We start from the raw sequence: 22,884 nt of genomic DNA on the forward strand, positions 1-22,884 counted from the left end.
TGCTTCGCCTTTGCGGCAAAGCCGTAACTTTTTAGTTAGCTCTCGTCCTGTGTGTGTTGTTTTCGGGCGTCATTTGTGCGTGAGCAGCGCGCTGCACGTTTCCATCTACTAGCTGATCTCAGCGTTATATTCCAAGTTATTTCTATCGCATTCATCGCTTCGCATTTGCGGTGAAACTGTCACTTCTTTATGATCATTGTGAACCAAGACAACTCTCGACTGTTTGTATTTAGATAAAAGTGAGTTAATTCCGCTGGCATCAAGGTGGTTTCTTAAAAACTTCATGTTTAAAACACTTAGATTGGTTTTAAAAACACTAATGATGATAACGTGTTCACACAGTCACCAGAGCATAATTCGAAGGCGGTGCAAATGCCACTAATCGGCAGATTTATCAGCCATCATCAAGGCATCGACGGGGGTGAAGGCGCAAGGTAGACAAGGTGTGACCATATCAGTAAAACACTGGATTGACTAGATGCGGCACTTCTGACGCCAAACGGCCATCACAAAAGGTTGAAGAGCACACATAGTGCTGTAATGGCCCTCGTGTGTACTTGTTGCTCCACCACAAGAATTCGTTGGTAGGCCCGGACAAGCTCACTCTTCAAGCAGATGTGGGTAGCATGAGGATGGAAGCATACGAAGGGGTGGTGAAATCCTGGACGTTTGGTTCAAGGTCTACAATAGTCTTAGTGCTCAGATATTGTTAGTCATAGCATGGCATTCTGACCCACAATTTTTTTAAATATAAACGGTAGAGCTGGTAAGTTATTGGTGAATGGTCGAATAATTCGCAATTTTCCACCATAGAGCTTTTCCGAAGAAAGTTGACATGGCCAGATAAAAGCAGCAGGATCTTAAAGTGCCTATGTGTAATCGTACATTGTCGAACAAAATTTTTTTTCTTGTGTTGTTGTTCGTGGGCAGTGTAGTGATTTTCAGGCATTTTTGTTGTAAAGCTGTATATTATACTCCTTAGAAACCACAGAACAAGAAAGAGACAAATCTGTGGTTCCTGGAAACACAACGCCACGTACATAGACGCAAACTTTGGCGCTAAGAAAACGCTTTGATATATACGAGAGCAATGAAGTCTTGCTTAATAAAAGATTAGCACCAATATAGGCACAAGCAACGTCGGCATCCACGACAACCATCGAAATGGGCTTCAGAAGCCAAAAGTTACTGTGAGTGACGATTGTCAATGTTGGAAATTGTGTAAAGGACGAGGATCGACACTATCATCATCAGGGGATCAGACCGGCATTCTTAATGAAGAAAAGGTCATCGGGAGGGCTTCGCCATGGGCACAGCGGCTCGTCCTTTTCTCAACATTTTGGTGCCGTGAAACCCGGGAGGAAAGACCTTCGTAGGTAAGACGGAGCGGCCTTCACGAATATTGACCGCCATCGTAGCCTCGAGGACGTTTATGAAGCCGCCGTGGGCAAAGCTGATGTGCGAGGCCTAACCACCACTGAGACTTGGAAGCCCGACACCGGTTGCCACTAAGACCACTAGGAGAACCCATGGACTGACGTCAGTGCAGGCATCGTCTTGAGGTTTGCGAGACGGGAGCCGTCACGTCTACTTCGGCTCCGTTCCGACTCGTCCTTCACGACGACAGTCCGATGTTCACAAGTGAAAACAGTCAATAGGTCAACGACGTGCATCTTGACAGTGCAGTCCCGTAAGTGCAGGCATCGTCTGGAGGTTCGCCAGACGAGAGCCCTCACGTTTACTTCGGCTCCGTGCTGACTCACCCTTCACGATGACGGCCCGATAATCACTAGGCAAGACAGTCCATGGAGGTCGACTACGTACATCTTGAAGGCGCATCAACGTGAGTGCAGGCATCGTCTGGAGGCTCGCGAGGCGGGAGCCCTCACGTCTACTTCGGCTCTGTCCTGACTCTTCCTTCACGATGACGGCTCGATATTCGCAAGAGCACGAAGAACGACAGCCCGACAACTTACCGATATTCGTTGTGTGAACCATCTGCGACAGATGCCGTGTTGACACCGACTTCACCTCGTGACACGGCCGGCCAGTGACTTCTCACGTTTCCGACACTGGACCGGATCATGGAGGCCCTGTTCGCAAGACGGAGTGAAGTGCGCAAGGCCGTTACAGAAGCCATCACCAACATTGAACGTATAGTACACGTGGAGCGTCCTTCAGTAAGTGAGTTACGATATATTCATCGAATTTTGATTGAACATTACAAGCTTCTTAAAGAAATCAACAAGGAAGTCGAAGACGCAGTTAATATTGTTGCGGGTTCGCGGCTATGCAGCTATGCGGGCGGTGCGAAGAAGAAGACGACGACGTTTTTTGGGCTGTTCGAAATACACAACGGCTGCCATCTTGACTGCTGGAGTACTTTTCTACTCTAAAGTAGTAAATACATTCGCAACATTTTGGTGGTGGCGCTGGGTACGACGCAAGACGGAACTTCGAAGCGGACGTGTTCTCGACTGCCCGACCATGGCAACAGAAACCAATTCTGCCGCTCCTGTTTCAGCCGCGACTCCGGCGCAGCCTGTACAGCCGGTCGTATTGACGCAACCGCGCGACCCTGGCAACTTCTGCGGCACCGACCATGTTGACGTTGACGACTGGATTCCGAAGTTCGAGCGGTTTGCAGCAGTGTACCGGTGGGACCCTACGATGATGCTCGCCAACGTTGGCTTCTATCTCTGCGGAACAGCTGGCGCGTGGTTCGAGGCTCATGAAGCGGACATAACCAGCTGGGATACTTGCAAACAGAAGCTTCGTGACCTGTTTGGTAAGGCCGTCGGACGCCAGCGGGCCGCTTCTAAAGAACTCTCTGGTCGGGCACAAACTACGACCGAATCATATGTCACCTACATCCTTGACGTTCTCGCCCTTTGCCATCGTGCCGACCCCAACATGTCCGAGGAAGACAAAGTAAGCCATTTACTTAAAGGCATTGCAGATGATGCTTTTAACATACTGGTTTCCAAAGACTGTTCCACCATTGATGACATCATCAAAGAGTGCCGCCGATTCGAAGAGCTGAAGAGTCGCCGGGTCGCCAAGAATTTCTTGCGACTTCCGAACACGGCCGCTACGTCATCTTGCGAGGACCTTCAGCCGCCATGCAGTCAACCACATAACAACGAAAGTGTGGTTCGCATCGTTCGTAGAGAAATCGAGGCCGCGTCTCCGTCTTTTCTGACCCGCCCATCTGATGATCGACCAACGATCTCGTTGATCCAACAGGTCGTGAGAGAGGAGCTGGCAAACGTTGGGCTGCAGCCTGTGTGTTCGTTGACGGAACCTCGGGTCAGTACCATAGCGCCTTCTCCTGCACCAGAAAGATTCCGCCGCTATCGTGATCCTGCTCAGTGGAGGACACAGGACGACAAGCCTATATGTTTTCATTGTCATGGTGTAGGACACATCTCCCGCTACTGTCGTTTCCGCACGTATCCACCTCGGTCGTTTCCTGGCTATCGACGTGACGACAACCACCGGCCCCTGCAGTACAGCGCTCGTGACGATGGACCGTACAATGGCACTCCTGCGACACCAGTCCGCCGGTCCAGCCGTTCGCCGTCCCCGCATGACCGTCGCTCCAGGTCACCTCAGCACCGCCGCTATTCGTCGCCCCACCCTAGTGGACGCCCTTCTTCGGAAAACTGAGCAATGCAGCTCCCGGAGGTGACGCTGCATTGGACTCCCGACCTGAAAACCCTCTGCTGACCTTGACTACGGACAAGAACCTGCTTGATGTAGAAGTGGATGGCCTTCCTGTTACTGCCCTTATTGACACCGGCGCACATATTTCAATTCTGAGCTCTGACCTCCGTGCACGATTAAACAAGGTCCTTACGCCGCCAGAGTCCCTATTTGTACGTGTCGCTAGTGGAGCGACCCCGGCTGTGCTCGGAATGTGCACCGCGCGTGTGAGATTCGCCGACCGCCAGACGTCCGTTCTATTCCATGTTCTCGCTCACTGTCCACATGACGTCATCCTTGGACTCGATTTTTTGTCCGACCACTCCGCTGTAATTGACTGCTCAGCCGGCGTCGTGCAACTTGACTTGCCTGCGGCCACCGAAGAGTCGAAGATGGTACAGAACAAGCTTTCGTGCGCTGAGTTTGTTCGCCTCCCACCCCAAGCCCTAACTTGTGTCACAGTTGAACCGTATCCCAGTGTTCCGGATGGGGATTACGTGGTCTTTCCCTCTCCCGGTGTTTTATTGGCCCGCAACGTTTCCTCCCCGTACACCATATTAACTGTCACAGCGAACAAGACGTGCCTTCCTCTTCTGAACTTCGGACTCAGCCCTCAAATCCTACCACAAGGCATTGTTCTCGCCACTCTTTCACCGTCACACGAGTGCCAGATCTCATCAGTGTCACGTGAACTGGCCACAGTCGCCTGGCCGAACCCGCATAGCACCGACGCAGCCAAATCTACACGGCTCAACAATGTAACTAAGATGATTGCCTCAGACCTCTTGCCGTCTCAGGTCAAAGACCTCACTGATCTTCTCACGAGCTATTCGGACATATTTGACTTTGACGGTAGGCCCATAAGTCAAACATCGCAAGTCAAACATCGCATTAATACCGGTGATGCAGCTCCAATTCACAGGCGTCCCTATCGAGTGTCACCATCAGAACGCCAAGTTATCCAACAGGAGGTGAATAAGATGCTCACAAAAGGCATCATAGAGCCCTCATCGAGTCCGTGGGCGTCCCCTGTAGTCTTAGTTAAAAAGAAGGACAATACCTGGCGTTTCTGCGTGGACTATCGGCATTTAAACAAGGTCACCAAAAGGGATGTCTACCCGCTTCCTCGTATTGATGATGCCCTGGACTGCCTTCATGGCGCAACCTATTTTTCTTCGATAGACTTACGCTCCGGTTACTGGCAGATCGCCGTGGACGACCTCGACCGGGAGAAGACCGCCTTTGTAACGCCTGACGGTCTCTACCAATTCAAGGTAATGCCGTTTGGCTTGTGCAATGCGCCGGCAACGTTCGAGCGGATGATGGACACGCTTTTGCGCAGCTTTAAATGGTCTATCTGCCTGTGTTATCTGGATGACGTGATTGTGTTTGCCCCAACCTTTAAGTCTCACCTCGAGCGCCTTTCCTCAATTCTTTCAGTATTTCGAGAGGCTGGGCTCCAACTTAATTCCTCGAAATGCCATTTTGGGCATCGCCAAGTTACTATTCTAGGGCATCTCGTTGACTCCTCCGGCATCCGCCCCGATCCCGACAAAGTCCGAGCTGTCCTGGATTTTCCTGTACCGACTTGTGTCAAGGACGTTCGAAGTTTTGTGGGCCTATGCTCATATTTCCGACGATTTGTCAGAAACTTCGCAGAGGTCGCACGCCCCCTCACTGATCTTTTGAAGAAAGATGTACCATTTGAGTGGGGTCCTGATCAAGGCACGGCCTTTTCCCAGCTCATAACACTTCTGACCACGCCACCGATTCTCGCCCACTTCGACCCGTCTGCTCCAACCGAGGTCCGCACTGATGCTAGTGGCTACGGTATTGGCGCGGTTTTAGCCCAGCGTCAATCCGGTCACGATCGAGTTCTTGCGTATGCCAGCCGGCTCCTTTCTCCTGCCGAACGCAATTACTCTATTACGGAACGCGAGTGCCTGGCGCTTGTATGGGCAGTTGGTAAATTCCGCCCCTATTTATATGGCCGGCCTTTCACAGTTACCACTGACCATCACGCTCTATGCTGGCTTTCAGCCCTCAAAGATCCAACGGGGCGCCTTGCTCGTTGGGCTCTGCGCCTCCAGGAATTCACATACACAGTGGTTTACAAGTCTGGCCGTTTACACCAAGACGCCGACTGCCTCTCTCGGTACCCCGTTGACGCTCCAGATCTAGTAACCGACGACGCGTCCATCTGTATTTCCTCGCTCTCTGCTTTCGGCAACATGGGATGTGAGCAACGGCGTGACGCGTCCCTACGCGAGCTAATCGACCGCCTGAACACAGGCTGTACAGACAGTTCGCTTCGCATGTTCGTTGTCATAGACGGCATTTTATACCGCCGCAACATGCACCATGTGGGAAACGAACTACTACTCGTAATACCCACTCATTTGCACTCGACCGTACTTCAGCAACTACATGATGTACCAACGGCTGGCCACCTTGGTGTTGCCAGAACGTACGACCGTGTCCGCCGACGCTTTTTCTGGCCCGGCCTCTACCGTTCTGTACAACGTTATGTTAGGTCTTGTGAGTCGTGCCAACGCCGCAAAAGGCCAGCGGTACACCCCGCCGGGCTCCTTCAACCGATCGACGTACCTGCCGAGCCTTTCTATCGTGTCGGCCTCGACCTGCTGGGCCCTTTCCCTCTTTCTACCGACGGTAACAGGTGGGTCGCCGTCGCCATAGATTACTCGACCCGTTTCGCAATTACGAGACCTCTTCCAAGCAGCTGCGCTACAGATGTCGCCGACTTTTTGATTCAAGACGTCATCTTACATCATGGTGCTCCTCGTCAACTGGTCACCGATCGCGGTCGCTACTTTTTATCTAAGGTAATTGACGATCTACTTCGTTCTTGTGCAACCAAGCACAAGCTTACGACGGCCTACCATCCTCAAACAAACGGCCTCACAGAACGTCTGAATCGCACACTCACTGACATGCTCGCCATGTACGTGTCGACGGATCATCGTGACTGGGACATTGCGCTACCCTTTGTCACTTTCGCTTACAATAGCTCACGCCACGACACTGCTGGATATTCTCCCTTTTACCTTTTGTATGGAAGAGACCCGACATTTCCGTTCGACACGCTTGTACCCAACCCTACCGACCTGTCCACAGCATATGCTCGCCGCGCTATTAGCACCGCGGAGAAAGCCCGTCAGATTGCCCACCAGCGCCTTTCGGACTCGCAGCTCCGTCAGAAACGTAGCTATGACAGCCACCATCGGGACGTCCACTTTAGTCCAGGTGACCTCGTTCTTCTGTGGACTCCGTCGCGACATGTTGGTCTGGCTGAAAAGCTTCTACCCAAGTATTCCGGACCTTATCGTGTGCTACGGCAGGTAACTGATGTTACCTATGAAATAGCACCTCTAAACCCTTCGATACCCTCCACATCTTCCGACATCGTCCACGTCGCTCGCCTCAAGCCGTACATCTCGTCCAACACCTGCTAACAAGCGCCGGGTCGGCGCTTTTCGCCGCCGGAGGTCGATGTTGCGGGTTCGCGGCTATGCAGCTATGCGGGCGGTGCGAAGAAGAAGACGACGACGTTTTTTGGGCTGTTCGAAATACACAACGGCTGCCATCTTGACTGCTGGAGTACTTTTCTACTCTAAAGTAGTAAATACATTCGCAACAATATCGATTACTTGGAAACTGAGACGGGCGAAGCAGAGCTTTACGAACACCAGATCTTTCTAGCCAAGGTCCGAGTGAAGTATAAGATAACGGACGTATTAATTGCTCGACAAGCTCGCTTGGAGGCCATGGGGCAAAGGATTTGGACAGAAGTACAAGCTGACGTGCACTCTTCGTCTGTGGCGCCACCATCTTGCCTCTGATTCTTCACCAGCAATCTTCTTCTGCGGAATCTAGAAGACTCAGACTCGCCACGAATTTCTGAACGTGCTAAAAGCCGGAAAGTCGCCAATTTGACGACCGTAATGAGCATCCAAGCACGTACAGAACAACCGCTTCTTCCAGAGAACTGGCTCACGACTTTGAAACTTCCATCAGCGCTCAATGTCAATGAAGCAAACGACACGACAGTATATGGTGGAGGGACAAAGTTCTACTAATGAAGAGTGGAAAGCCTTTGAAGATCTGAACGGGCATTCAAGGGATATCAAGAATGGATGCAAGCCAAGGCCAGCAGATTCAGATGTTGCACAGTCCTCGCAGCCACGCGTAGAAATGTCTGACAGAAGCAAATCAAGACGCATTCAAGCGAAAAGAAGCAAGAGAAATACTGCGAGGGCAGAGGAGCCTGCTGCCTGTATTAGTCCTACGAGTAAGCTACAAACATCAAGGGGGAGAAGAATGCGGACCATACAAGCTACCTCGCTACCGATTAAGTATATTGAGACAGAGCCAAACCGGCGAATGAAGCAATCAAGTCCGGGATGGAGGAGAAAGGCTGATGCCTCCAAGGTGAACACATCCAATGCAAGAAATTCAAAGGCAGAACTTCTCAAAATAAGCCACACCAGAAGCTCGCAGAAGAAACCATATTTTTGCCAACGAAACCTGGTCATCGAAAGCGCAAGTTAACCGAAGGTGAGGCGTTCGAAGGCACGTATATGGAACAAACGTCGGAAGCACTGTTGGAAAATCAGGTGCAGAAGCAAACCCGGATTGTTCGACGTGGATTGACTTGGGCCTCAAACTATTAGTGACGAAGATTGTGTGTTTAGTGTTTCCAGCAACTGTGTTATTGTTCATCATGAGGCCACACTGGGGGGCGTGGAGGATGTTGCAAATTGTGTAGAGGACGAGGAGCGACACTATCATCATTAGGGGATTAGGCCGGCATTCGGAATAAAGAAGAGGTCATCGGGTGTGCTTCGCCATGGGCACAGCGGCTCGTCCTTTCTTCAACAGTCAATACGCCGGAATCAGTCCGTTATTCACGGCTTGTAAGTACAAGGTGGGAAGATTGGCATGATCCTATGAGGTAGCACGCTAAACGCTCATGTGTGCCTGTCTCGTTGAATAACTGTTGCCTAGTGACATTACAGATAATATAAAAAAAACGTGAAGTTAGGTGCGTTCACTACCACTCGTCGCCGTTTGCGGTTAAACAAACGGTGTTCCGAACAGGCGACACACAAAAGAGAGCAACATGCGTGTGAACCAAAGCAGCTGTGATTGTATAGAATATTTCAGGCTGCTTCGCTCCGACGCTGCACTCTCGATCGAAGGATTCGCAGTGTCGACGAGACTGGGAAGGGTGATGAAGACAAAATACGAAAAATATGCCGATCTCACGTAAAGTGGGAATCGATGATACGCGAAGCACGAGTAAGGAAGGTTGATATGTCACTCTAAAATCAGCACAATGTTACGAGGTGGAAATAAATTATGCCGTACATGACTTGCCTCTCATGATTATCATGTTTGGATGTGTCGTTTACATCCGTCATCTATTCACGTCACATGATACCAAATTTAGTATAAGTGCAGCTGGCGAAACGGCCGCGAGCACGCAATGAGCGTGGTATGTTGTCATTTTCTTAAATGACATGCTTGTCAGCATGGTCATGTTTGCACCAGTCATAAACTTTCGTCATCAACTGACGTCACGGAACACCAAATTTGCTATATGTGGAGTTAGCAAAACAGCCGGGAGCGCATCATGAAGGGCCTAATACACTCTGATGTAGCATTTACGCGCCTGCACGCAGGGCACACAGACGCTATGTTAGCAAAACACGAGCACTCTATAGTCTGACGCAAGGCGCAACCGGCGCAGCCAGCGTCCATCGGCGTGGCCCGACGGCAATTGGCGCAAAATACGACATATGCTTGCGCCGATGCGGTACCCAGACGACACTGCGTCACCCTCTTCTCGTGACAGAGGGACGCCGGACGTGCTGAAACGCGCATGCGTCAAAGCAACGCAGCACAGCGCACGCCTTCGAGTATATGGCAGGACCGGTGCCTGGCGTGGCAACGCCGCGTGACGCGACGAAATGAACGCTCGCAAGCACGCGCACCACGTCCCGTCGATATGTGTTGCCGCCTTGACTGTGGTATGTGGTCATGTTCTCACATGACACGCATCTTCTGAATATCATGTTTACCCTAGTCACATACCTTCGTTATCAATTGACGTTACGTAATACAAAATTTGGCATATGTGAAGCTAGCGAAACGATCGCGAGTGCATCATGAGTGTGGCATGTAGTCATGTTGTTACATAACACGCATGCCATGATTTTCATGTTCGGATGTGTCATTTACCTATGTCACCGATTCGCGTGGTGTAATACCGAGTTTGGTACATGTGAAGCTAGCGAAACGGCCGCGAGCGCATCATGAGCTAGCATATAGTCATGTTGTCAAACACGCATCTCATGTTTATCATGTTTGCACCAGTATCATACCTTCGTCATCCATTCACGTCCCGTAATACCCAATTTGGTATAAGTGAAGCTAGCGAAACGGTCGCCAGCGAATCATGAGCGTGGTATCTGGTCATGTTGTTACATGACACGCATCTCGTGATTATCGTGATTATTGCACCATTACATACCTTCGTCATTCATCACATACCGTAGTACCAAATTTGGTGTATGTGACGCTAGCGAATTGGCCGCGAGCGCATCATGAGCGTTGCGTGTAGCCATGTTGATGCATGACACGCATGTCATAATTTTCATGTTAAGGTCGGTCGCTCGTGTTCGGCATGCAATCATGTCACACCATACCAGTTTTGCAAAATGCCATGGGAACAAAACCACCACGATAGTCAGGACCATGATATGTAAATCATGACATTCAAGACATATATATCAGTATTTTCATGCTATCACTAGTCAAGTATATTCTTCATAGAGTCATGTTATGCCATACCAAGTTGAGTGTCGATACCATTATCGAAATGGCCAGGAGAGCTAAAAGTCGTAGATAGATAGATAGATAGATAGATAGATAGATAGATAGATAGATAGATAGATAGATAGATAGATAGATAGATAGATAGATAGATAGATAGATAGATAGATAGATAGATAGATAGATAGATAGATAGATAGATAGATAGATAGATAGATACGCTCAAAGTCACCGAAGTTTGCTAAGAAATGCTTTGCAGATAAATAAATGCTCCGCCGAGTGGTACCAACTAAAATCTGCTCAAGCATATCACGCCGAAAATGTCGAAGCCTGTTTGGACAGGTCGGAGAGGTAAAGAGCTCGCTGCGCGCTATCTTGATGCTGTGATTACAGCTGCAAGAACATGATGTGAATCGGTATTTGGCAACGTTCAATACCTTGTCAACCACAGTACTAGGTCCAGCGCCTCCTGGATCGATGCAGTGTGGAGCACTATCTCAACTTGGGTGGGCAAACACTGAAGAAACAGCTCGTACGAGGTCGTTGCCCGTTGAGTAAGTACGTGGACTGGAAATATTTAAACTCGGCGCCATATCCAACTTTGTCGTTTATTGCAGAGTTGTTCCAAAAAGAGTAGCTGTTGCAATCATGTGTGCTCTAGCGCAGTTGTGACATCCAGTATTGCGACCTAGATTGCGTCATAAAGTGGCTATAGGAGTACGCTTGCGTGAACAAGCGGAGAAGGTCGCAAATCTCGGTGGCCACCACTGAAAGCGCGTCGACTACTAGGTGATATTTGCGAGTCTGTGATGTTAACCAAGAAATTTCAAAGCAGGCACCTGCTTGGACTAATCTCCCACCGGCACCACCTTGCAGGTCAAAGTGTAAGACTGGTTACGCACTACAACTACGACGATGGACGAATGGGTGCCGCTTTAAGGAGCTTCGCCCCTAAATATCAATTATGGCACCTCTCTGCTCATGAAGAGGAATCTGGGCTGTGGTCATGCTGCACAGAACAACTGGAGTCACTTTATAGAATGGCTGGAGAAGCAGTACTGAAAAGCCATCATCTTTGAGCAGGATGCTGGCCAATATCGACAAATGCTGCGTTATTACTGCGAAAGCGGGTAGCTGCTGAAACCCACGTTTTCGTGTATGGAAACTGCAAAATCGCTTCTTAAAACTCGTTATCTTCGTTATTTATATTGTTCATATTATCTCCTTTATGCCATGACAAGTGAGCCAACACAAAAGGCACCGCACGTTCTCCGAAGCACGTACAACGCACGTATTTGAAGCTGAAAATATTTGAATGCATAATTTGCGAAACCGGTGTGTCAATACCGTTTTTCTGATGCGTCACAGCAGTGAATTACGCGAAATACATCATCTAAACGGCCCGATACGGAAACCAGGATTGTGTGCATAAGTGCAGAAGCATATGCGAGGAAGTTCAAGCACGAAGTATAACTCAATAAACAATTGTATCGGACCAGTTGGTACGGATCCATCTTGCTAAGAAGCGCAGCCACTATTACAAAGAACACACAACACAAGCAATTGTGTTGTGTGTTCTTCCTAATAGTGGCTCCGCTTCTTAGGAAGATGCAAGCACGAAGCCCTCACGCACGCTCTGTAGCAAGAAACTCCCGCTCAGATCATTCTTTTACTGAACCTGGCAGAGAAAAAGACTGTGCTGTTCCCTGATCCACGGATTGATGGTTCATTGATTGAATCCTTAACGGAGAAACAATAAGCCATCAACGGCTCCACATAAACACTCTTGCCGACGCGTGACAAAAATGCGCTCAGTCTGAAAGCTATGATTCCTACTTTTTTTGCTTTATTTATTTGTCCTCTGTAACATTGCGGAATGGTAAACTAATTAATCTTTTGATTGTGGAAAACCACACAAGGTAACACGTGGGTTGGCAAAACAAAAAAAGGGGGCAAAGAGGGGGGGGGGGTAGTGCTTCAGAAGTTGCATTGCAAGACAACAAAGTGTAATATAGGTCATCTCGCCGTTGTCCCCGAGGCTACTCATTGATTGCTGCTTGGCGAGTAAGCGCACTTGATGACAAGGCATTATAAAGTTAGCGGGCGCAGGCACTGCGCTCGCTAACTTCATAATGCTTCACCATCAAGTACGCCGTAAATGGAATGAAGGCAAAAGCTTAGGTGTGGTGTAATGGCGTGAAGAAAAGAAGCCGGGAGAGGGGAAGACTTAGATAGTGATTTTAGCAAAAAGGTTTGAATAGAGAAGTGGCAAAAGAGGCGGTCGAGAAGGTGTAATCTACGAAGGAAACGGGTAAAGTGTTTATGTTTCGGCGCAGTTTATGAATAATAACTGAAGTTCGGTGGTAAGAAAGAAAAACAAACTGCAGATAATAAGTAGACATACCTGATAAGGAACAAAAGTGATAGAGATACGAAAACATTTTAATTAAACTTTCACTTTCGGAGCACGTAAATGAAGTTTTTTTAATCGCGTTACGCGCGTTCTTGAGCGTCTTGGTGGGGATTCACGGAATTCGGGCATCTTTATTACGTACGCCGGTGGGCCATAACATCGTTGTGTGCGCCTCAAGCAGTAGATCAGCAAAGAAAGTGTGATTCAGTGCGCGCGTGTGCAGGCATAATTAGCCGGGTCTGCCTATTTGTGGTGTGAGCAGTATTGAGTGCATTAAAAAAACGCTTTGCAGAAAATCCCTCAACATTACGAGATGCTTTTGCTAGATTCATGTTTTTGCTGAAAGGCAGTTCTTTTATTGATGTATGTATCTCGTACCCTGCAGCCCTGTTATAAACGAAGACTAACAATGAGCTTCAATTATGAATGTTCAGCTCTGAACTGTGCATCATTGTGTGCATTATTATTCTGTGGTTCCTACTGTATGAGAAGTTGGCTCCTTTGTTTTTTATCTCTTTTGTGGTTTTATGGCACGTACGACGAGAAGGTTACATTGCAGACGTTGATAATTTTAAGCGAGCCTGCCACAAGTGTGCAATGCACCCACATGATCTCCGCGTCTGCAGAGTAAACTATCCACTTTCTCCAATTTCGTCTCAAGTCACGTCTCCGGGTGAACAGTGCGGGCTGATCAATGCATTATACCTAGTTTAACGAAGCTTCATATTCAATGGTATATTTCTTGTGTTAGGTGGAGGCAGAATCATCTTGTAACAACAGGCAGTCCCAGAAAGCTCTCTCCGGTTTCTTCAAATTTAGGATAGGCTGCCATTGGCGCTAACGTCAATTAAAAATTAGGCCTGCCAGACAAAATATCTTCCTAACTGAAGCCTCGTGAGGCTAGGAAGTCTCCAATCAAAGGTTCACAAACCTAACATGAGCTGTGCTCTGATTTGTGTCTTAAGCAGGGCAAATTAGAGCTTACCTGAGGCAGCACACTGATGGGAGACAGCGCGTCCTGCACTCACTGCAGCGGCTAAGAGGCAATAAAACACGTTCCTTATGTCTGTCCTCAGTAAGCACGCACAGTCTACCGCTATAGTGGCTGCGTCGACTTTTATTGACGACAGGCGCCTGTCGGAACAGTCAGCACTAGAGTGAAGAACAAAACTGCCCCCGTACCAGAGAGGTATTATTGTGACGTTTAAATAATTGCGGAACACTGGTGTATCAGATAAAATAAAGTACTACTGCAAAGCAACTTTTCGTATGTTTCTGCAGCATTCTGCTACCCGCCATTTTCGCACTTTTTTCGTGTTCCTTCTCTCTTTGCGTAGGGCAGCAAACCTAATGTTGTAATTCCTGTTCACCTCTCTACCTCTCTCTCACTTTGATCGCTCTCTTTCTTTCTCTCCCGAAACTTCAACAAATCCACATCACCACAAACTGGAGGTCAAGCCATTGCTTTTTTCTCTCCTCTCAATATGTCTCCCTGCTACGGAATCTAAAATCTTAATCCTACATATATGCCATGACACTTGGGAGGGACCTCTGGTCAGAAGCATATTGAAAAAGCACTTCAACATTTCTCCTCGACCACCACCTATTTCTGTCTCGCGTGGCTAGCCTGTCTGCCCTTCATTAGTTGTTATGTTTGTGTGAACCTCTCACGTGTGATAATCCCCAAGGTGTCAAGTCTCACCTTGAGCGTTGAGAGCAATCCAGATCAGAACTGCACCCCAGTGCAGATAGTTGTTGGCGAAGAACTTCCAGCACGTGAGCAGGCTGAGAAGCACATTGACTAGCACCCATGGAAGGTATCGCAGCAGGGCGCACTGAGTCATTTCCGGGTCGTCGCCCCATCCCGATGCAAAGAAGGCCACAAGAAGCGCGAGTTTGAGAAATACGTCGATGAGGTTGACTATGAGGAGAGCTCGCCGGCGCTGTCGGTGCGAGTAGCGCTGGTAGGCGATCTCAAGACGGTCGTCACGGAAGCTGTTGGTCAGTCGAGGAAAGGTGAAGCCACCGAACCGGAAGCCCTTTTTGAAGTGCTGTTGCATGCCACCACCCGTACCATCAGCACGGCCATTTCCGCCCTCTCCGGAGCCGGGTGGCCCTCCTTCGCACGGACGCCCGCCGGTCCCGTCCGCGATGTTGTTGTTGTCGGCACCATCGTCAAAGGATCCCGCAACCGACCTGAAGCCAGCCGGCGTAGCTACTGCTACAGCAGTGCTGGTGCTGTCCTGCAAAGTAGAAATGAAATAGAGGCTGCAGGGAGCGACATATTAAGCGGAAGTATTTACACTTGGTAGAGTTTGGTTTTAAAAAGGGAGGAGAGTGAAATGTGTCAATTCGCTTCACATCTGATAACCACAAGGCATGCAAGTTCTTCGCTAAGGGGTTATGCGAACAGTGATGTTCCGTGCAAAGAATTCTTCCTTTTTCAGGGAATTTTCATTTGTAATTTTGAGCTGTAGGAAAAAAGGGAATCTTCACTATAATGCAAGAAATTTCTGGAATGGGTCAATTCTTCTATGACGACCGATAATTAGCGGTCACAGTGCCGCTTCTTCTGCTGTATTCGGTTCTGTCGCATTCACCATGCAAGCATAGCCTTTCCGAATTTTTTCTGAAATTTACGTGATTTCTAGTTCACTATTGGTGTTAAACGTGAAGTCCACAATGTGCGGTATACTAAAAGTATATGAATTTATAAAGTCATTTTTTGTTGTGCAGCATTAGAGGGGCTAGTCTTGATTTCAAAAGTCGCCAGTACGTGACACACGTGTATTTATAGCATGTGTGCGCGTGGAGAGAGGCAGAAATTCGTACTGTTGTGCAGGAAATTTCGCTGAAAGTTTAGTCGACATTTGCAGGAAAAATAGCCGAAATAGGGAATTTTCATGTCTCCCAATGGGCACTTTTCGGCGTAGTACGGAATATCACTGTATGTGAAGTTGTCTATGAAACGCAGTGTAACACTGCACTGTAGGTCTGCTCAGTACAAGAGAGGCAACGTGTCAGAAGACGGAGAGGTTGGCCTGAGCTATATGTACACTACGCCCTGGTCAACTACTATGATGAGAGGAAAAACAGCAATGAAATATGATGGGGACATGAAGATTTTTCAGTGGGATATTCCGTTTAATTATAACTTGGAGAAAGTCCCACAAAGGGTTACGTGGCTTAGTCTCCTTACGCCCGCACACACGTAGAAAGGACATCGAGATAGCGGAAGATTTTTGTAGGAAGAGTGCAGGCCCATCACGTTGCACAAGAGTCCTTACGGCTGCTAACACACCACACCCCCTTGATCGATGCAGGGACCCGGCTTTTTCAATAAAGAACTGGACGCAGCTCTTGCTTTTGTAATCCATCGTTGTCGCCTGGGCCAGATGGTATATCATACCGCCTATTGTGCAACCTTGCTGATTGCGCACGTGTACTATAGTGCTTTACTGGACGGGTTTAAGGAGTCTTGGCGAACTGGAGCTCTCCCTAGAGAATGGAAAAGAAGCCGTTTGGTGCTAATTTTTAAACCTGGGAAATCACCTCTGAAGCTGACCTCATACCGACCAATAGCGCTGGCTACAGTTGCGTGGGAGCTGATGCAGCAAATGATTCTTGCCAGACTCGAGTGGTTCTTAGAACAATACAAAGTCTATCCAGACACCATGGCTGGCTCTAGTAGTCTTTGAAGCTCCATTGACAATGTCATTGACCTGGTGACATGCTTACAACACCAGAAAATGAACCGACAGCTATCTGTAGCATTGTTTTAGGATGTCAAAGAAGCATGTGACAATCTCTCTCACGAAGCCATATTTGACGCCTTTGAGTCACTTGGGTCGGGTAGGTGAGTGAACCGCTAGATCTGCTGCTATGTTCATATGAGATCAGTGTTTATGGAAACTGATGATGGGCTGCCATATGAGCATCACATACACCGTGATGTTGCTCAAGGTTGTTTATTGAGCACCGCACTATTGTTTTGTTATGATCGGCCTCGTGGAAACTATGCCAGAGTCAGTGCAGATATCATCTATGCAGACGATATCGGTGTTTGGACATCTGGTGTAACACGTCCGCAGATACGTGCGAAGCTTCAGAAAGCTGCGAACTCTATTTCGACGTACCTTAGAGAATAAAGCCTTGACATTTTTCCACACAAATCGGCGTTGGTTCCATTCACAGAAATGACATCATATTTGATCGCCATCAATGGACAAATTATCTCCTACACCTGCACACGCAGGTTTTTGGGAGTCACCATTGATGAAAATCTCTGCTGGAGTCCCCACGTGGTCACTATAAATATCGCCTAACAGTCATCTCCCAAGTTTTCAACTTGCTCGGAAGAAAAAAATGGGGCACGTCAGTACACGCAATGTTGCAGCTACACAGGACGTTGTTTCTTTTTTCATGTTCTTTACGTGTTCCTTTTTTGGTGGTGCCATATTACAGACTTCTACAGTTAGCCAAACTGTTCGAGCTATCAACAAGCTTAACAAGTTCAATTTTAGTGCAGTTCCTGTAAAAGGGTCTTGCAACACTTTTTCAAGGTATTATCGAAGGGTTTAATTAAAAAAAACTTCTTGCGTCATGAGTATACGGTCACAAAAACATCATATTGCCTGCATGCGAGCAGTATGATGTTGGGCGTTCAAATAGCAATGCTAGGCACATTATACATGCTGGCTTTATCACTACCTGCATGGGACCTTCGTCTGTCTGTTCCAACATCTTATCAATACAGGCAATCGCTATGATAGCTTTTAGGGCTTCTGAGAGGGCACTACCTGAGAGATTTAGTTGAAGATGGTACACGAAATAAGGCTGGCCAATGCCGCTTGCCGACGTACATAAAATGATCCGTTGGACTCTGATCGTGCCGGCGAGACGGAGATGATGACTGAGTTGGCATTCGGGTTCCCAGTGCGCCACAGCTTGGCGGTCTGTCCGTCGGGGAACTGTAGCAGCTCCTGGTCGGCCGGCTGCACGCTGGACGAGCCATTGCAACCTACGATGGACATGGGCGCAAAGCGGCCGTCCCGGTTGCTCACCGACAGCGACACAGTGCCCAGCGGCTGCACGCCATGGCACGGACCGCCGGGTGGCTGGGTCGACCACGAGTCCTGGATGCGCCGGAGCGCCTTGAACCACAAGTACGTCGAGCGGACACTGCAAAATAAAGAATACAATTCACACTGCTATCAGCACGAGAAAGTTGAAGGTATACGTTGAGAAGGTTGTAGTCAATAGAAGTAGCACTAGCGAGGCGTCCGCGAAAAACGGAGAATTAACTTAGCTATAGCCAGATAGAGTACCTTGCACAAAGAAAGAGAAAAATGAATTGAAAGATCAGGGAGAGACGAGGCTTTCCTACTTTGCGCAGACACACGCACAGAAGAAAAATCTCGTCGTCCAGTTTATCAAAAGCATTCTTGTATCTTAGCTGTGCTGTAAAGAAGCGCGGCGATGAATTCGTAGCCTTGGATGCTACATTGCAACATATTGAAGCGACAATGCAACAATCTTCTTCTGTTGCTAGTTTGTTTGTAAAGAAGTCTTAATAGTTTTCTAAAGGCAAGCTTCTCTTCATCGTATGCTGATGGCAGGACATGCTTCGTAATTTTTAAGGTCACGTCTGATTCAGTTCACACTATGCCGTTGAAGAGTAGACGGTCGTAGAGAGAGAAGTAAGTAAAAGGAAGAGACATGGAGGTTAATCTAGAAGAACTGGTTTGCTATCCTATACAGGGGTGGGGAATGGGGAAATAAGGGTCGGAAAGAGGTAGAGATAGAGAGATATAAAATAAATTACAAAAAAAATCTACATGTGAACGCATGCAAAGTGTTCCGATCACAGTCGTTTCGATTGGCCGGTTCAACGCAAGAAGCGCAGGAGTGCCTTCATAGGCTTCTTCTGCGTCATAAAGTCCTGTCGGTAGCGCAGGATTCTTCTTCCGAAACAGTCTGGTTGCCCATTTCGTCTAGTGCATTGCAGAGTCACTGTCTCTGCGAGCAGTATTGTGGACATCCACGCAGAATGTGTCAAGTTGTTTCATCACTGCTGGAATGGTCGCATGCCACACGGTCAGTCTTACTTATGCGGAGCGCGTACGCATTGCTAAATGCGACACACAACCATATTCTGCACAGCATAGTAGCGTCTCGTCGGCAAAGTTCTAGAGGAATTCAAAGACTGAGGGTTGGGTTGAAAGTACCTAACCGTGCTTGGATGAAATCTGACTCGTTCCATTGTGACGTGGTGCGCTTGCGAGCAAGCATGCGGAGTTTCCGTGCAGCGTCAGTTGTGGAGAGCGGAATTGATATTTGATCGTTTTTAGTATAAGCAGAACGGGCAGTTCGATCGGCCCGTTCATTGCCAATTATTTCACAGTAACTTCAAAGCCATTGAAAGCATATTTAATGTCCTTTCTCAACAAAATGGTGAATCGTTTCAGCTATCTCAAATACCAGTTCTTCGTATGGGCTAGGAAAGTCGTAGAAAATGCTGCTATAGATGAAAGTTACAAAGCGGCTAAAAATGTCACCTGTCGCAGGTCGCAAGTTAAATTACCTGGATGATAACAAAGTAATAACAGCAATTACATGACTCGTTTTATTGCATGCAGTGACCAGTTCAATAATTCTACCTTTTTTATACAGTAACGTTTCAGACATAAGTGACTTTCAGAAGTGCAATAATGCAAGCCTAGTATCATTTATTTGTCTTATTGAAGGGAATAATATTGTTTGTTGTTGTCTCTTCCTTCCTTCGCGGGGAGAAACTCCTTAGAGGTTCACTTTGTCCACCATGCATTGATGTTCCTGCGTCCACTCTTTTATCAAAACACCATCAAAACAGCTCGAAAAAAAAGCAGCTGCACCATCCGTCTATTTGTCCATTCATCCGCCCATATGTCCGTACGTGTAGCCACCTGTCCGTCTCTATAAAACGAAGCGACCGCGTTATGTGAAGTGCGTGGGACAAAGGTATATTGCGTGGCTGATTTAACTGTGGAGCCTTCTTTATCATTGCCTATACAAGATTTTTTATTTCATATCGAAGTCGCAGGTTATTCAAGTCTTTGGTTGTAAACATTTATATTTATGTTAAAACATATTGTACTTACATGTACAATTACGCAGGCCTAAAGCCTTATTATGGCTGCCATCTAGTGCCCAAAACACGCTTTTTGTTGCCTAGAAATTGATTGATACATGTGGTTCGACGTCCCAAAACCATCATAGGATTATGAGAGACGCCGTTGTGAAGGGATCTAAACATTTCGACCACCTGAGGTTTTTTAACATGCACCCAGATCTGAGAACGCAGGCCTACAGCGTTCTCGCCTTCATCGAAAATGCATCTGCCGCATATGAAATTCGATCCTGAGACCTGCGGGTTAGCAGTCGAGTACCTTAACCACTAGACCACCACGGCGGTGCTACTGCCTATAAATTCTGTCTGTAGTTATCACGCATACTTTACGGAGAAGGCAACAGTTTGTGACTAATGGCAACTGTTTTTTTTTTCGCCGCTTTCATGGGTTAGCACTTCGTATGGCGAAACACCAACTCACCAAATGATGGCGGAAAGCCTGTTTCAGTGCGCCTCTCGCGTTTTACTTCTGGCCCACCTTTTACTTCCGCCGCGAGATTGCAAATTGCGACGCCAGCCAGAGCGACCGTATTTTATCCCTAACAACGCGCGAGCCACGTCAAAAGAAGAAAAAAAGAACGATATGACACACTTTGTTCGCTTGGGTGTGTGGAAACCCGGATACTGGCAGCTCTGTTGCGCACCGGACACGTGTTAACGTTCCCGCGTTCAGCTGTAACAAACAAGCGCCTCTGACAGTTTCTTCTTTTCGATTATTTTATAGCTAGAGCTTCCGGGAGCCTATAAATTGGAAGCCGAGCGTTGTAGGTTCTCGCGTATCCGATGAATGTGTCGCTGACTCATCTGAAAAGCTTGACACATAGAGTCGGGAGTGATAATGATGTCAATAATGTAAATTGGTGACGGGCGACAATAAAGTCAGTAGTTGACGCGTAGGGAGCTGCGTACAACACTAACTTGGTAGAAACTGCTTCCTAACTCTGTTTCAGGAACGGACAGACACTTCACAAGTTCGAACGATGCATGTTAGCAATGTATCGTCGGCAGCCAGGCGTGCTCGTTACTGCGCGCGCACATATCAGCCAGTCCTGTCAGATTAAGGCGGTTGTCATGGCGCCGCACTGCCTGTGATCAAACCGTGTACTTTCAACGACAACTGCAAAAAGACCCGAAGCTGTACATTGATTGGAATTTGATTATGTGGACTTCTGAAGCGCATGAAGAATATTAAATGCGCGCTTTACATGTGACAAAATTAGAGTTGACATATATGACCAGTATACCAGGGAAAACTGTATTAGGGTTCGGGGTCATTAGTACTTCAAAACCAAGAGCACCTTTCGGTTTAACTAGAAGTATTGATGACTTATTTATCTTGCATACAGGTTTCCCCTACGGCATCACGTGAAATTTTTTTAAGGGGATACACATTCAAAGTATGTGCATGCTTTGAATTGTAATCAGCGCTTCACTACTCTTTAGAGGGAACTGTCTTGCACCGTATAAACTTAAGTCACCCTCATCACTCCTTAGACCTGACATTTACCTCAAAGCGGGTGAATTCTACAAGCTGGTAAGAAGAACTTTACTTATATTTTACTTTCATTCTGGTCAATGCGAAATATACTACACCTACTTTCACTGGAATCCCCATTCAGAAATGTCCTGCAGCCTAGTTCTTTCCGTACTATCCACGTGAGATAAACAAAACAAAAATAATGTTATTTGTAACTACAGGGCAGGAGTTCAGTTTTGAGGATCACAGAAGCGGACGAAGAATAACAGCAACAAGAGATATTGTTCCTTAATTTCTTTTCAAAATAAACGGTCGGCTAAACGCACATTTTCGGGCTGTCGTTACATTACGCGATCCATGGAGAAAAATAACATTAAGTATCGTGCAATGTAAGAAAAAACGAGGGGGCAGTGAAGGTAAAGTGGTTATCTGGCGATTATATGGGAACGTGCTCGAATAATTGGATTACTATTAGACATACTGGAAAATTAGATTACTATTAAAATGCTCGAATAGTTAGATTACCATTAAACAGGTCTCGCCGGTAGTCGTGTACTGGTATTATCACCAGGAAGGAAGGAGGAAGGGAGAGAGGAAAGGAAAGAAGGAAGGAAGGAAGGAAGGAAGGAAGGAAGGAAGGAAGGAAGGAAGGAAGGAAGGAAGGAAGGAAGGATGAGACAAGCGGGAACACAGGGAGGTGAACCAGTTCCAAAGACCAGTCTTAAACAGCTACTACAGAACCAACACGTAGACAACGGTTCAGCAATGATCTGGTGCATCCGTTGCATGCCGCATTCCCTGAAGACCCTAGCGAATAGCGGTGGAAAGCACACACTCGGAACTGCGGTTTGAGCGCGAAGGAGAGGAGCATTTAATGAGTTTCCCGAAAGCGCACTCCACCGCATCGGCATTCCGAGGGTGTTTTTTTTCGTTTCAGAGGTGGAGAGAGAAGGCGGTCGAGTCGCGTAAAGAGAAAGCACTCAAGTGAGGGCCCGGCACGCGATTTCGGTGCGCTCTTCGGGCTTGGAAACACGGTGCACAATCGCCGCTCCAGCTTAAGGCTCTGCGATGACAGTGTGGTGCTTGGAGGGATGTCCATTAATGAAGGGGTGCTAGAGGGAATGGTGTACTGTGCAGGAAAAGATGAGTTGGCGCCGTGGCACTATTTTCTGAGGTGGTGACACACATTCTGATGGTCTCGACGTTTTCTCAAGGCATGTTAGATTTAGATTGGTGAGGATATAAAAAAATTAGGGGTCTCAAACT

The 22,884-nt window shown here is 47.6% G+C and overlaps 1 protein-coding gene across 4 annotated transcripts in view; it reads right to left on the minus strand.

Moving 5' to 3' along the window:
- Positions 1-22,884, minus strand: part of LOC119170587 (adenylate cyclase type 8) — a 634,357-nt gene that overhangs the window by 81,887 nt on the left and 529,586 nt on the right. For all 4 annotated transcript variants that reach the window (XM_075887054.1, XM_075887053.1, XM_075887056.1 and 1 more), the window contains exons 2-3: positions 17,836-18,154; positions 14,676-15,216 (exon numbers count right to left, since the gene is read on the minus strand). In XM_075887054.1, coding sequence (XP_075743169.1) covers positions 14,676-15,216; positions 17,836-18,154 — 860 coding nt within the window. The remainder of the gene's footprint in view (positions 1-14,675; positions 15,217-17,835; positions 18,155-22,884) is intronic.

Source organism: Rhipicephalus microplus, chromosome 2 (genome assembly GCF_043290135.1).
Source record: "Rhipicephalus microplus isolate Deutch F79 chromosome 2, USDA_Rmic, whole genome shotgun sequence".
Classification (NCBI taxonomy): Eukaryota; Metazoa; Arthropoda; class Arachnida; order Ixodida; family Ixodidae; genus Rhipicephalus; species Rhipicephalus microplus.